The following is a 14,491-nucleotide window of genomic DNA, read 5'->3' as shown; positions in this document are numbered from 1 at the left end:
ATGGAAGCATTCACTTCCAGGTTGTCGGCGTTCGAAAGCCGAAATGTTCTACTTCCGAAGCGTTTGGCAACCGAGGTTCCACTGTATACCCAATCTGATAGCAAACAGTAAATTAGTGAATAACTCAAGACTATTCCTTAGATTAAAGAGTCAATGGTTCTGCTAATAACTTATGCCCTGTCACATCCTTGATTGTAGGAATGTTCCCCACTTACTAAGTCATACAATATTACCTAATAAGCATGAGATCAAACAAGCAGGGATTTCTGCTAGGAGAATTCACATCTCCTTCTGGCAGAGAATTCAGGTTTCATACTCCTTGGTCATGTGGGTTAGGATACCATTGATACATTTACGTTGAAGGAACCACACTGAATTGGATAATACTGTTTCCTGCTATGTGGCTGTACTATACCTCTGAAGCCTCTCCACGAGCTCTGTCACCATGGTATCTGAAATGCCTGGACATGCTTCTTCAGCCAAATAGATAGCCTCTCTCAGTTCTTCTATGGATCCCATGTTCCCCCCGCAAGCTTGACTCCTCTCTTTCAGCTGAATCAAAATAAAAAAGGGTGTTAGCCATGTAACCATTTGAAATGCGTATACAATCTAAATGAGCAAAAGAGTTTTTTAAAAAATCAAGTACACTTTAGGTCTACGGACTGCATGGAGATCTACAACGTAAATTGAAAACTATTGTATGTTATCAAGCAAATCTCAAGGAATCTCTAAAAGCATGAGCAGGGCTTTAACTTGACAACTGCTTATAAATGCATGGTTTAAGAGCCATAATGCAGGGCAACATTCTACAAAGACAAATGTATAGCAGGGCATGTCCCTTATTTTCAGCACAATAGCCTTTCCCATCCTGATCTCCCTCCCTGAATGATATGTTCCCTTTAAAAGCACCAGGAACTCACAGAAGTAACCAGGAGGCTGCTGTGCCAAAAAAGGAAAGTAATTTTACTGCACAAATAAATTGCCTCTAATGGCAACGAAAACATTTAGTGAGTCACTAGGCTACCTTTTCGTTGGGAAAGAGTCCTTTTTCGTCTCCTAATAGGAATTTGCCACTCCATGCCCAGGACTCATGAGTGGTTAACAGTTTTAACCCAGCAAAATAAAAACGGCAGAATCGAACACACAGCCAATATAGAAAAAGCAGCCGTGTGTGTGTGTGTGTGTGTTATGGGGAATGGTTGGCACCTCTCACACCACAAGGTGCTTCTCTGGTGCTGTGGTGTACGCGGGTGGCTCTGTGGGTTAAACCACAGAGCCTAGGACTTGCCGATCAGAAGGTCAGTGGTTCGAATCCCCATGATGGGGTGAGCTCCTGTTGCTCGGTCCCTGCCCCTGCCAAGCTAGCAGTTTGAAAGCACGTTAAAGTGCAAGTAGATATATAGGTACTGCTCCGGCAGGAAGGTAAACGGCGTTCCCGTGCGCTGCTCTGGTTTGCCAGAAGCGGCTTAGTCATGCTGGCCACGTGACCCAGAAGCTGTACGCCGGCTCCCTCGGCCAATAAAGCGAGATGAGCGCCTCAACCCCAGAGTCGGTCACGACTGGACCTAATGGTCAGGGGTCCCTTTACCTTAAGAAATGTGAGCTGCACTACAGCAGCTGCCCCCCGCCCTCTTCAAAATAGAGGTGGGAGAAGGACTTCTACTGCTTCTCCTTCTGGCTCACTAACATAACTGCTAATATCCCCACCTCCCACCATGAGGTCTTTAAAACCAGGAAGGGAACGGGGAGGAGAGGGGGCAGGAACAAATGCCACTTCATCACAGCACTGCGTTTCTCTAACCAGGGTTTCCCAAACGTGGGTCTCCAGCTATTGTTGGACTACAATTCCCATCATCCCTGTCAGAATTCAAGCTCGGTCAGAGGTATGTGCCTATCTCTCCAGGCACCGGCTGAATCCTTTTGACCTCCCTCCGGCGACTCCCGGTAGGAAAAACACGAGGTCCGTTCCGGCGATTTTCCTCAGGCTGTGAGAAAAACACACCAAACTGCTTCTCCTCCTCCCTGCTCTACAGCATATCCCCAGGGAGGGGAATCAGACACAGACAGAAATGTATCTACATGTTTTATTCCTGTCTTCAGCAGTCATATAGAGAAAACATGTCTGCTCTCTTCAACAAACAGAGAGAAACTCCAAACTCAACCCATGTACATCCTGTACAGGTCATATGACACACACACTGAGCTAACATCCGGTGCTCAGTACAGAATGGACTGCCCCTTTGTTTCCATGGCAACAGTCACAAACATCCTGTTTGGCTTTCCAGCCACAAGCAGCTGACTTGGCTGCTAGAGCCTTTGCTTGCTGCTGCATTGCTGCTTTAGAATAACATACTCCCCCTAAAGTATCAATGCGTGCTGCGAGCAAAGCGTCATCCAGAGAAGAAAACAAACAGTTGTTATATGTATAACACTCCCCTGTTGTTTCAGTTCCACCCTTGGAACTACCCGCCACTGGTTTTACCAATGTACCTCTCTGGTTGTGTGACTTCCAAGGAATGAGTGCTTCTGCATTACCTTGGTTAGCAACTCTCTGTTGTGCCTTTGTCTCTGACTCAGACACAGCTTCAATCTGACCTTGGTCGTTTACAACAGCAACACATGCAATAGCTTGGTTGGCAAACTCTTTTGAATACCTCTTGGGTGGTACACCCTTCGTTGCTCTCTCAGACCTACGTAAGAGGTGCTGCTCTTCTCTGCTTTCTGGTTCAGCCTCTGAGCTCTCTGGAGAACCAGTACTAAGCTTAATCAGTGGTTCATCCTCCTCTTCTGAGGGTCTAGTCATTATGTGAGATTTCCTCTCAATGACTGTGACAACTGAGCTGTCTGAGCTATCGCTGTCATCATCAGTACTACTGAACTCAATAAGATCAAACTCATCATCATCAGAATCATCATCATCACCTGTGGGAAATGTGTGAACAATCACTCTCTCCTGTTCAGGAGCACTCTCTAGAAATTTTGTGAGAATCACCTGACCAGATTCAGACAAAATTACTCTGTAGAGACCCTTTTCATAACCCACAAAAATGCCTCTGGCATTCTTTACTCCACCTGGAGCTTCTGTCCTCACATGAGACCCAAAAACCTTGAAATGGGCAACAGAAGGTTTTCTGTGGAACAGTTTCTCAAAAGGAGAACATCCCAAGTCTTTTGAGACCTTTCTCAACCACGTGTAACAATATGACATTAGCGACTCAGCCCAGTACTCATGTGGCAGATGTGAACTAAGCAATTGCGCATGCATTCCCTTTTGCAATTCTTTGTTCACTCTAACACAGACACATCTGTTCCAAGCTTCTTCGGAAGCTGCAATTTTGTGTCTTATCCCTTTCTTCTTCAGGAACCTCTGGAAATCCTGTAAGAGAAAAATTGGCTTCTCATCTGTGCAAAGACAATCTATGTCAGCATCATGCATATTTTTAACCTTGTCACAAAACTCTTTAAACCTTTCTAAGGCTTCTTTCGGTCTCTCCAAAAGATAAATCCAGACAAAACCTGTAAAAGAATCAACACATATTAGGTAATACTTTGCATTGCCTCTAGATGGTGCTAAAGGACCAATCACATCAGCATACACCCGCTGAAATGCCTTGTCGACCCTCGAGGTGACCTGCTTGGCGTTCTTCTTGGCTACACCTGCAAAAGAAATCATGTTAGAATCACAAGAACTACATTCCATGTAATCACTTTGATCAAAAGTCAACAAATACAGTCCATCTTTCTCTTCGGCAGAAAGATACAACTCTCCATCTTTGTAGATCTCGCAGTGTTGATCATCATAGGACAGTTTTAGTCCCTTCTTGGCAATCTGCGAAACGCTGAGCAGATTGTACTTCAACTCTGGAACCAAATAAACATCGTTTATAGTCAAGTTCAGACTTTTAAGATACACAGTCCCAATTCCGGTGGCTTCCAGCTCTCGACCGTTGGCTTGTTGTACAACGAAGCTTTGCTTCTTAAACGACGAAAACAAATCCCTGCGATGGGTCATGTGAACCGTCGCTCCCGTGTCTAAAACGAAGGAATTCCCCACTTGTGGTGTGGCTTTTAGGGACATCAAAGCCTTTGCAGGCTTCGCCTGTGACTTGGCATGACTTCTGCCTGACGCCTCAGACTTCGTTGAGCTTCCCTTGGCTCCTTTGTTCTGACGTGGCTTCCTGCAGTTCCGCTGAAGATGCCCAGTCTGTCCACAATTGTGGCATTGGACAACGTTCAAAGCTACAGCGTCTCCTCCAGTAGCTACAGCAGTGGGGGTGTTAGAACTCCGTTCTTGACTCCCCCTGTCCTTGACTTCCAGGGCGGCAAGTCTGTCATGTTCGTTCAGAACCACGGCAAAGACCCTGTCCGCCGTTAGATCTTGCGCTGGGAGAGACCCCAGCTGACTGGCAACCGTTTTGTAAGTCCGATTCAGGCTATTGATCACCATGAAGCAAAACACTTCCTCATCCAGATGGAAATTGCGTTCCACCATCTGCTGACGCAGAAATTTCATTTCCGTCAGGTGCGCTTGAACATCTCCATCAGGCGCAAGCCTCAGGTTGGTCAGCTTTTCAAAATACAGCAACGCTGAAGAACCTGCATCTCTCTGATGTGTCCTTCTCAGCGTGTCCCAAACATCTTTCGCGTGCTCTAAATCTTGTATATGAATAAGCTGAGAGTCTGACACGCACAGAATTATAGCAGTTCTGGCCTTCATATCCTGTGACTCCCAAACAGGCGTTGGTGCTGCAGGGATGGGGTTCTCAATCACCCTAAACAGTCTCTGATTCTGCAGCAAAGCCTTCATCTTAATAGACCAAGATGCATAATTGTCACTGGTCAAGAGGGGTGGAGAAGGCAGACTTCCCTTCTTGACATCCATTTTGAGTCCTTGCATTGACTCTCAAACACAAGCCTCTAAAATCCAATAGCTGGCTTGTTTACACTCTGTGCACCTGGCAGCAATAACACTGGCCGCTTGGAAAGTCCCTTTTACAGTTCCTTTGTAAGGACCTAGTCAAAACACGAGCCTGACTTCCAGCCCTTATCTTGAAACTGGCCTGCGTTGCTAAGCAACCACATTCCTTTCCTTGGACAGGAAAAACCACAGGAATGTTTGGAATGCAGACTCTTCTCTCTCGGAGCTGTTTTTCCCAAACGTTGCTCCCATGAAGCAGAGAATTAATCCATCTGCATTCACACTCTTAAGCCCGAAAATCTCATACCTGGGCTCCGTAGCTTGGCTTTCAGCTTCTTCTGGTCAGCTTCTAGCTGCAGAGAATCAGCATCCATCTCAGGCTTCCATGGAGAGGGATGAATACAGTCTCCTTGATGCAGACTCCCATGGATCGTAGCAACCGTCAACTGCTACCAAATGTCAGAATTCAAGCTCGGTCAGAGGTATGTGCCTATCTCTCCAGGCACCGGCTGAATCCTTTTGACCTCCCTCCGGCGACTCCCGGTAGGAAAAACACGAGGTCCGTTCCGGCGATTTTCCTCAGGCTGTGAGAAAAACACACCAAACTGCTTCTCCTCCTCCCTGCTCTACTGCATATCCCCAGGGAGGGGAATCAGACACAGACAGAAATGTATCTACATGTTTTATTCCTGTCTTCAGCAGTCATATAGAGAAAACATGTCTGCTCTCTTCAACAAACAGAGAGAAACTCCAAACTCAACCCATGTACATCCTGTACAGGTCATATGACACACACACTGAGCTAACATCCGGTGCTCAGTACAGAATGGACTGCCCCTTTGTTTCCATGGCAACAGTCACAAACATCCTGTTTGGCTTTCCAGCCACAAGCAGCTGACTTGGCTGCTAGAGCCTTTGCTTGCTGCTGCATTGCTGCTTTAGAATAACAATCCCTAGCTAGCAGGACCGGTGGTCAGGGATGATGGGAACTGTAGTCCAAAATCAAATTGGGAACCCAAGTTTGGGAAACTCTGCTCTAACTCTTGAAGACCAGAAGATGGACAGATACCTGCTTTATGAAGTACTCTGCAGGCAGTAATGTGTACTCCCAACTCTGGTGCATATTAAATTCAAGTTTCGACAGTCTATCCCCTGCTGCTACCGTGGTGTAACTTTCCCCCAACATGGAGCTCGCCAGATATTGCTGGACTACAGCCCCCATCATCCCCAGGCGAGGTGGAAAGGATGCCCTAGTGCCTTTCAGCATCAAGTCCTGGTTCAAACTTCCATATCTCCCAAAATACCCCTAGGCCTTAAGCTAGGAAGCTGCTCTATCTCAGCTCCAGCCTCCCATCTGCTGTGCAGCAAGAATGCTGTTGATCTTCTTTGCAGAGTTATTGCAAAGACAGGATAGTCTTTGAGCTTCTGAACAGGGCTACATAGATATTTAATTGTTACTTCTACTATTTCCAATATGAAGGGATCGAAATACCACTGCAACTCAGGGTTTCCCAAACTGGGGTCTCCAGCTGTTTTTATACTACAACTCCCATCATTCCTGACCACTAGCTAGGGATGATGGGAGTTGTATCCAAAAGCCGCTGGAGACCCATGTTTGGGAAACCCTGCTCTAATTCTCATTTTTTAAAAAACAAGATCTTGCATTTATCCTATATGTACTTAAAAGAAGCAAAACTAATTACATTTGTTTTCCTGTATTTTCTCCCATCATTTCTAAAGCAGAGGTGGGGAACACAAGGCACAGGGACCAAATACACAGACTCTATTTGTTGCTTGGGATACTTCCCCAGGCCCTGCCTCTCCTACCCAGACCACAACCCTCACCATGCCAGGCTCCGCAGTCTCTCTGAGAGCATCTGCCTGGCTGGAACGGTTCCCTAAATGGCGAAAGCAACTCTAGCTTGCCAAGAGGGAGGAATGTATGTATATAGACTTCTGCATGTCAGGAATGTAGCCTACTATACGAAAGGGAGGATCAAATATTTTGCTCCGCCCATTTTGTACCTGGCCCCACCCACCACAGGCATAAGTCCCCCAACCAGGAAAGCTGACCACAAGGCAATGTGGTCCTCATGTTGACTGGGAAACGGTGAACCTGATGGAAACTTACCTCTGTGAATAATGGCGATATGATTGTTGATAAGCACCGAGATAAAGGACGCCTTTGAATGGTATTTTCCTTTGGGAGAAAAAATAAAGAATTCCATAATACATCAAGCGAGATACATATACTGAACATTTTCTCATTCTTTCCCTATATTCTACATTTTATGCAACACACACTTCCAAGTACAAATACATCCGGAATTCATTAATGCATCTTTGAAATTAATATTGCAAGCTGAAATTCAATTTTGAACAAGTGGAACTCCTTCTGTGTATCCCATAACAAAAGTTCAATTACAAATAACAAGGAAATGTAGTTAAACAGACGATTAACTACTTTATGTAACAAAGTGTACTTTAGGATTCTGAAATATTTCAGATGTGCAATACCAAGTAAGTTAAATTTGAGGTGGGTGGGAAGTATGTATCTGATGAAACTCTTCAGGAAGGAGTTGGTTTACTATTTGCAAGAATATGAAACAAAGCAAGGGAAGACATTACAGGAACACATGTGCACATGCTTAATGCGTAAACAGGGGCAGACTGAGGATGGCAAACAACTGCTGCATCTCTGCCACATGCCAACCCAGGACTATCCTTCAGCGGCACTAATACAGTGGCTGCTGCTAGCATCATCAGATGCAGCATTGCAGGTTGGGGTACGCAGACTCTGTGATAGGGATAGCATTAAAAATATCCCATCTGCAAGCTACTTGTCCCAGAGATCTGGCAAAGCCCCTTTTTCACTGTTGTTCCCAAATGCCCAACACCCGGTTGGTTGTCAGGCACTGGGGAACCACAGCGAAAGGGGCTTTGCCAGCCCTATGCTTGGCACTTGGGAAGTGCTGCGCACAGAGAGCTGCTGCTTTGAAAGCCCTTTTTTCTGTACTTCCAAAGGGCTGGGCAAAGCTGCTTTCTGCAAGGATCGACTGTGCGATCAGGTTCCAGCTGTGTCTATCTGCCCCACATCTGACACCGCATATAAAGTCAGGTCTTGGGTAGGTGGGCATGGTTTGGGGGAAATTGCCTCTCAGGCCAAACTGGGACCCTTGCGGGGTCAAAACTGGCCCATGGGCCAGAGGTTCCCCACACCTATTTCATTTCACAGGAATTTCAATGGAACCCAATGCTGTTGCTCTGCTTGCACAACCAACACCTGCTTGTGCAACAAAATGTCCCCCTCTTCTCCTGCAGCCCTCTGCACACCTTCTTGACTGCTCCACAAAGTTGAGGGCAGGGGTCGGCAAGGTTTCCCTCGCCTGGGCCGGTTCACTCCAGTGGAGATCCCTCCATGGGCCAGATCGCGTGTGTGTGTGTGTGAGAGCACACGCACCCGTGATTTCCGGCATCTGCGTCGACACAATTTCCAGCGACTGCGCATATGCGATTTTCGGCACTGCAGAAGCAAGTTCCCAAGCTGCGCTGTGCTGATTTAGCACAGCACGCGGAGACTGGCCGAGCGGGCAGCTCGGGGTCCAGTTTAACAAACCCTGTGGGCTGCTTGTGGCCCATGGGCCTTAGGTGCCTACCCCTGATTTAGGGCACCTCCTGGAGCTAATTTTGTGGCTGCACAGAGAGAAAGAGCAAGTCCTGTTAAGCAAGATAAACACTGCATACAGGGTACAACCTGAAACCTCACATGTAAGAGCCGTAAGCTGTGATAATGAAAGTTGAAAAGCATGCGTTGCTTCTTAAAATACATTCAGTTTCTCGTTTCCTCCAGTGTCTGTAAATACCTTGTTCCTTTCCCACTCGTGTAGCTGAGTAGCTCCATTCTCGAGGTTCTTGGGATCTTTCTCTCGGATTGTAAATATCCAGTCGCCTGAATCACTGCCACCCGAGGCTTGGCCATCTGTTTCCCTTTAGCACAAATATTTTTTCATGGGTTATTGCAAAGAAAGTAATCACTTTATTCATATGATTGTCATCGGCTGTTAATAAAACTAAACTGGCAAACTCGAACGTGATTACTTTAAACCAACACCATCAACAAAATTATAAGTTTTTATAGAAAGAAAAAGGTTTTCAATAATTAGGTGCCAGAATTACTACATCTAGCATAAATTACAAATCTGCTCCATGATCCGTTTCTGGATTTATACAATCTTAAAAGGTAAAGGTAAAGGACCCCTGACAGTTAGGTCCAGTCGCAGACGACTCTGGGGTTGCGGCGTTCATCTCGCTTTACAGGCAAGCCAACGTCTGTCCGTGGACAGTTTTTCTGGGTCATGTGGCCAGCATGACTAAGCTGCTTCTGGCGCAACCAGAGCAGCGCACAGAAACGCCATTTACCTTCCTGCTGGAGTTGTACCTATTTATCTATTTGCACTTTTGGTGTGCTTTTGAACTGCTAGGCTGGCAGGAGCTGGGACCAAGCAACGGGAGCTCACCCCGTCGTGGGGATTCAAACTGCCGACCTTCTGATTGGCAAGTCCAAGAGGCTCAGTGGTTTAGACCACAGCGCCACCCACGTCCCATGACATTATACATCTTAGCAGCATGCAACAAGCCCGACTAAAGCAGCACTTTTAAAATCCTGTCCTACAGCTCTCTTATACACAAGGGTGCCATGCTTGGGGCATGCTTGCTTCAGAGTATTCCTCCTACACTTCATTGGGGGGGGGGGAGATTAATTTTTAAGTTTTTTAAAAAAACAAAAAAGCAACAACCACCAGATTAACAAATTTAACAAATCTTAAGATTAACAGTTTTAAAAATAAAAATTAATTTCCAACTGAATAAATCCTTAGAGGTTGACTTCCCACTCTTATCTTCATGTTGTTTTTATCGCCCAACCTTTCCTGCTGCATTATACCAAAAAAAACCCAAAACTTATCTATTACAAAACTTTGATAAAATTATTTTCATAATTCTTTCTCAAATCCCACTCATGGTTTCATTTATCTATGATTCTACCCCAAATAGTCCAAAAAAACAAAGAAATGCACTCTTAAAACAAATTCCTTGTCTTGATCTCTTACTTGCTGTCCTCATATTCTTTTACTTCTAAAATCCAACTTTAATTAAAATTTTCCCTCCCACACTTCAGATAACAGGTGACTGCTCCTCCAGAGTTATTTCTGATTACCCAAAGCATTGAAAAAGGAAGGATTATGTACATACATACATACAGGGGTACCTCGGAAGCTGAACGAAATCCGTTCCAGAAGTCCATTAGACTTCCAAAACGGTCGGAAACCAAGGTGTGGCTTCCGATTGGCTGTAGGAGGCTAATGCAACCAATTGGAAGCCGCGTCAGACATTCGGGTTCCAAAGAACGTTCACAAACTGGAACACTCACTTCCGGGTTTGCGGTGTTCGGTAGCCAAAATGTTAGACTCGCAAGGCGTTTGGAATCCAAGGTTCGACTATACTCTTAAAGTTACGTTACTTTTTAGCAGTTTAATTTTGAGTATGTCCAAGATATATTGTTGTTGTTTCTTTAAGCTTGCCCCACCGCATCAGCAGTATTCTCCAGCTTTCACGCTTACCCATCTGAATCTTCAGAGCTGGAGTTATCATGGTTCTGCTCAGACTTCCATCTTTTATGCCTGTCGATGAGATCTGTCAAATAAGAGGTTTTCTTTGCATTCCGTATTATAAACTTGTGCTTCAGGAGTTCTTTTGCCGTTGGTCTCTTAAAAATAAAAACAAATTGCTTTGCTTAATACACTTCAGCTGATTTACGAGGAGAAAACTTAGAAAAAGAAACTTAAGTCCACCAAAATGCTAAACACACAGTTACTGAAGACAGACACCAGACATTGGTATATTCTAAGTAATGTGTATTTGTGGCTAATGAATGCTTAATTCTCCTGTATTACTTTTATTCCTTTCTCAGCATATAACAGGGGTAGGCAAACTAAGGCCCGGGGGCTGGATCCAGCCCAATCAAAATCTAAATCTGGTCCACGGACGGTCCAGGAATCAGCGTGTTTTTACATGAGTAGAATGTGTATTTTTATTTAAAATGCATCTCTGGGTTATTTGTGGGGCATAGGAATTTGTTTGTGGGTTTTTTTTTTTCAAAATATAGTCCAGCCCACAACATAGTCTGAGGGACGGTGGACCAGCCCACGGCTGAAAAAGGTTGCTGACCCCTGGCATATAGATTTCACTAATAATATACATAGGTGGAAAGATGAGCCATAGTAGACTTTAGGCATGGATTCACTGATACTTGTAGACCGACTTGTCAAAGCAATACATGGACATCTACCTAAATCCCTAGCTGCCAATCAAGCGTTTCCCTATTCCACATTCCAGAAACAACCATTGCACACAACAGGAAGGTGGTCAATGCATTGGCTGAAACCCTTCGCCCCGTCCAAGTGCTTCCACGACAAAAGTAGTATAGATGGATCATAAAAAGTTAGAAACAGCTTAAAATGTAGCTTGTAAACCTCCATCAAAATATTTCGATCCTAGAGAATATAAGAAAGCTAAACGATTTTGTGGAAGTGACACCTGTTTGTCATCAGCCTGAACAAAATGTGGACTGAATACACAAAGTGAAACCCACATGAACATGGTTTTGGCGAAGATTTTTGAATTTGAAAGAAACCCTCTCAATTCTCCTTTATCTTAACTGAAAGAGGCTGTTTTGAATGAAATGCTGCGGCAACCCAGTTGGATAGGTGAGGTACAAATAACATATTATTATTATTATTATTATTATTATTATTATTATTATTATTAAATTAATGTGTGATCAATTTTTTTAAAAGTAACATAGGAAGGAGAAAGGCAGACATTTTCAGGATAAAGCTCCACAAAAAACAGGGGCATGTCAGAATAAAATTATTTTGTTGTTAAAAAAAAGTATATACAATACACAGAACATTCAAACGTTATTGATAGTTCAGTCTTCCATTTTCCCACATGTGCGTTAAGCAACGTGACCAAAGGTATATGGGGTATGGAAAAACCAAAACAACTTACAAAACTTGGGTCCTTGTTCAAGCAGGCTTCAACAAACTCCTTCAGAGGTTTGCTATAGTTTCCTTCTAATGTTGGTGGGTTATTCTTTGGGATCAGGAAGAGAACTTTCATGGGATGCAGCTCTGAATGTGGAGGCTCACCTTTCGCAAGCTCTATGGCTGTTATGCCAAGTGACCAGATATCTGCCTGTAACACAGAAGCCATCTTACTTACAGCAGGAGGGAGACAAAAAGGGAGCCCTTTCATTGAAACCAACTGCAACATTTCATTCATTTCACTGACTGATCATTCATTAAACAAGTACACCCTTCCCTCTGCATCTTAATTTTAGGTATTCAAAATAAGCGCTCAAAATAAACATGAGCGGTCTGTTTTTCAAACCCGTTTACGTAACAATTCTGGAAATATTATAATCCTAAACACTTGCGTGAGCAGTAAGGGCTATACAAAAGTGATCCAGGTAAATCCTCCTAAGAAAATTTCAGCGTGATGTACAGTCTGAAGGTCCTTGTGTGAGACAGGGAAGCAGAAATCTCTCAGGATGAGAGGCTGGGAGAAGAGAGGAATATCCCCAGGTGAGAGCTGGGAGGACACGCCCTTTTCGGTATGGGACAAAGGTTAAGATATATTGGGGAGAGAGGATCCTGTACTTTTTATCTCTTCTATCTTTTCTTTCTTCTTTTATTCTCTCTCTCTCTCTCTGTGTGTGTGTGTGTGTGTGTGCTTGTAACTAGCTTGTCTTTTATTGTACTGTGATAAGTGTTAATAAAACATACAGTATATATACAAACCTATATATAGAAAATATACAGTATACAGTGGTACTTGGTTCTCGAATTTAATCCATTCCGGTAGTCCGTTCGACTCCAGAAACCGTTCAAAAACCAAGGTGCAGCTTCCGATTGGCTGCAGGAGTTTCCTGCACTAATCGGAAGCTGCAGAAGCCACGTTGGACATTAGGCTTCCGAAAAACTGGAATACTGACTTCCGGGTTTATGGAGTTCGGGAGCTGATTTGTCCGGGAGCCAAGCCATTCGAGTACCAAGGTACCACTGTGTGTGTGTGTGTGTGTGTGTGTGTGTGTGTGTCAATATCAGCATGGCAGAATAATATTATTTCATCTAACAAAGACAACAGAAGAAAAGATTTTCAGGCCCAACTCTGAACCCTAAGCAGTCCTCCTTTAATCTTACCTTTGAATCATACGCTGACTGCTTTATTACTTCTGGTGCCATCCAAAATGGTGTACCCACAAAGGTATTTCTCTTTATTTGTGTATCAGTTAGTTGTCCGGCTACACCAAAATCTGCTAGTTTGACTTCTCCTTGTTCAGACAGCAGCACATTAGCAGCTAGAAAATATTTTTGGGGAAAAATAATGTTGAGTTCGAATGTTTAAGCTAAACAGGTTGGCTTAGTCAAGGACCCACAGAAATAAGGACTAGCTTATGTGATTTGATTTCAGTGGGTCTACTCTAACCATGACGAAGACTCGATCCAACCCAAAGCATTTGAAACACAAACCCTACAAAGTTTTACCTTTAATATCTCTGTGGATTTTCTTTTCTGAATGCAAATAATCAAGGCCTTTCAGAATCTCTCTCAATATCGTAGCAATCTGGATTTCATCAAGAGACCCTGGTTCTAACTAGGAGAAAACACAACAGATTATTTTTCCAGATAAATGTCACACAATTACAGCTGATAAACCTTTGTAGGTGGGGGAATTGAAGTCAAGAAGTTTAGACAGTCATACACAATAGAGGAGAAAACGTGCGAAATCAGCAACGACACAAAACTACAGAAGTATTTATTTTGACCTTTTCTGCACATTCATGTTCTCAGACAGTGGCATTACAAAAAGCCAACTCGGGGTGTAAGCTTTTCTCCTTTGGAATTGGGATAGGCTGCAAGGAAGGCTGCGAGAATCGGAGGGAGGGTGCTGAAGAATCAGGCATTCAGCTGGAAGGGAATCTGCTCCCCTCAATTCAACAATCAGTTCAATACTGAATCACCTATGGAGTTTTCCGTGTCTCACTGGGCTGCTCTAGGAGGACAGAGCTGTTTGAGGCAAACAGCCTCTGCTCATTCATCATTATTCCAATTTTATTACAGTTTTCCTACTCAATATCTGAGGAAGATGATTAAGAATGGGGCATTTATTCCAATAAAAATCAAATGACACAATCAAAGTACTTTTCCCTATACTATTACGCCAAGAACTAATGGTTTCAGGTACATAAATTTACCCTTTTACGAAAGTTAGTTAGCAGAAATTTATGAGGCTTACATGAAGCTGGCTTGTAATCATCAAAGTGAGGGTGGGAAATAAATGCAAAAAATAAATAAATTCCTATTGGGGAGATCCAGTGAAGCAACAACTTTTCTTCTTTCCAACTTCTTCTTCCCAACCGCAGAATGCCGCGGCGAGACTCCTTATGGGGTCCTCGCTGCGAGATCACATTCACCCAGTGCTATACCAGCTGCACTGGCTCCTGATGGAGTA

At 44.0% G+C, this 14,491-nt stretch overlaps 1 protein-coding gene across 1 annotated transcript in view; it reads right to left on the bottom strand.

Moving 5' to 3' along the window:
* STK24 (serine/threonine kinase 24) overlaps nucleotides 1–14,491 on the bottom strand; it is a 43,726-nt gene that overhangs the window by 6,241 nt on the left and 22,994 nt on the right. The window contains exons 4-10 of the mRNA XM_079972881.1: nucleotides 13,525–13,633; nucleotides 13,180–13,337; nucleotides 11,987–12,172; nucleotides 10,537–10,682; nucleotides 8,782–8,905; nucleotides 7,050–7,118; nucleotides 416–552 (exon numbers count right to left, since the gene is read on the bottom strand). Of these exons, the coding sequence (XP_079829007.1) occupies nucleotides 416–552; nucleotides 7,050–7,118; nucleotides 8,782–8,905; nucleotides 10,537–10,682; nucleotides 11,987–12,172; nucleotides 13,180–13,337; nucleotides 13,525–13,633 (929 nt within the window). The remainder of the gene's footprint in view (nucleotides 1–415; nucleotides 553–7,049; nucleotides 7,119–8,781; nucleotides 8,906–10,536; nucleotides 10,683–11,986; nucleotides 12,173–13,179; nucleotides 13,338–13,524; nucleotides 13,634–14,491) is intronic.

Source organism: Podarcis cretensis (genome assembly GCF_951804945.1).
Source record: "Podarcis cretensis genome assembly, chromosome: 4".
Classification (NCBI taxonomy): domain Eukaryota; kingdom Metazoa; phylum Chordata; class Lepidosauria; order Squamata; family Lacertidae; genus Podarcis; species Podarcis cretensis.
The sequence above is the reverse complement of the archived record's forward strand: the minus strand, read 5'-3'. Positions and strand labels throughout refer to the sequence as shown.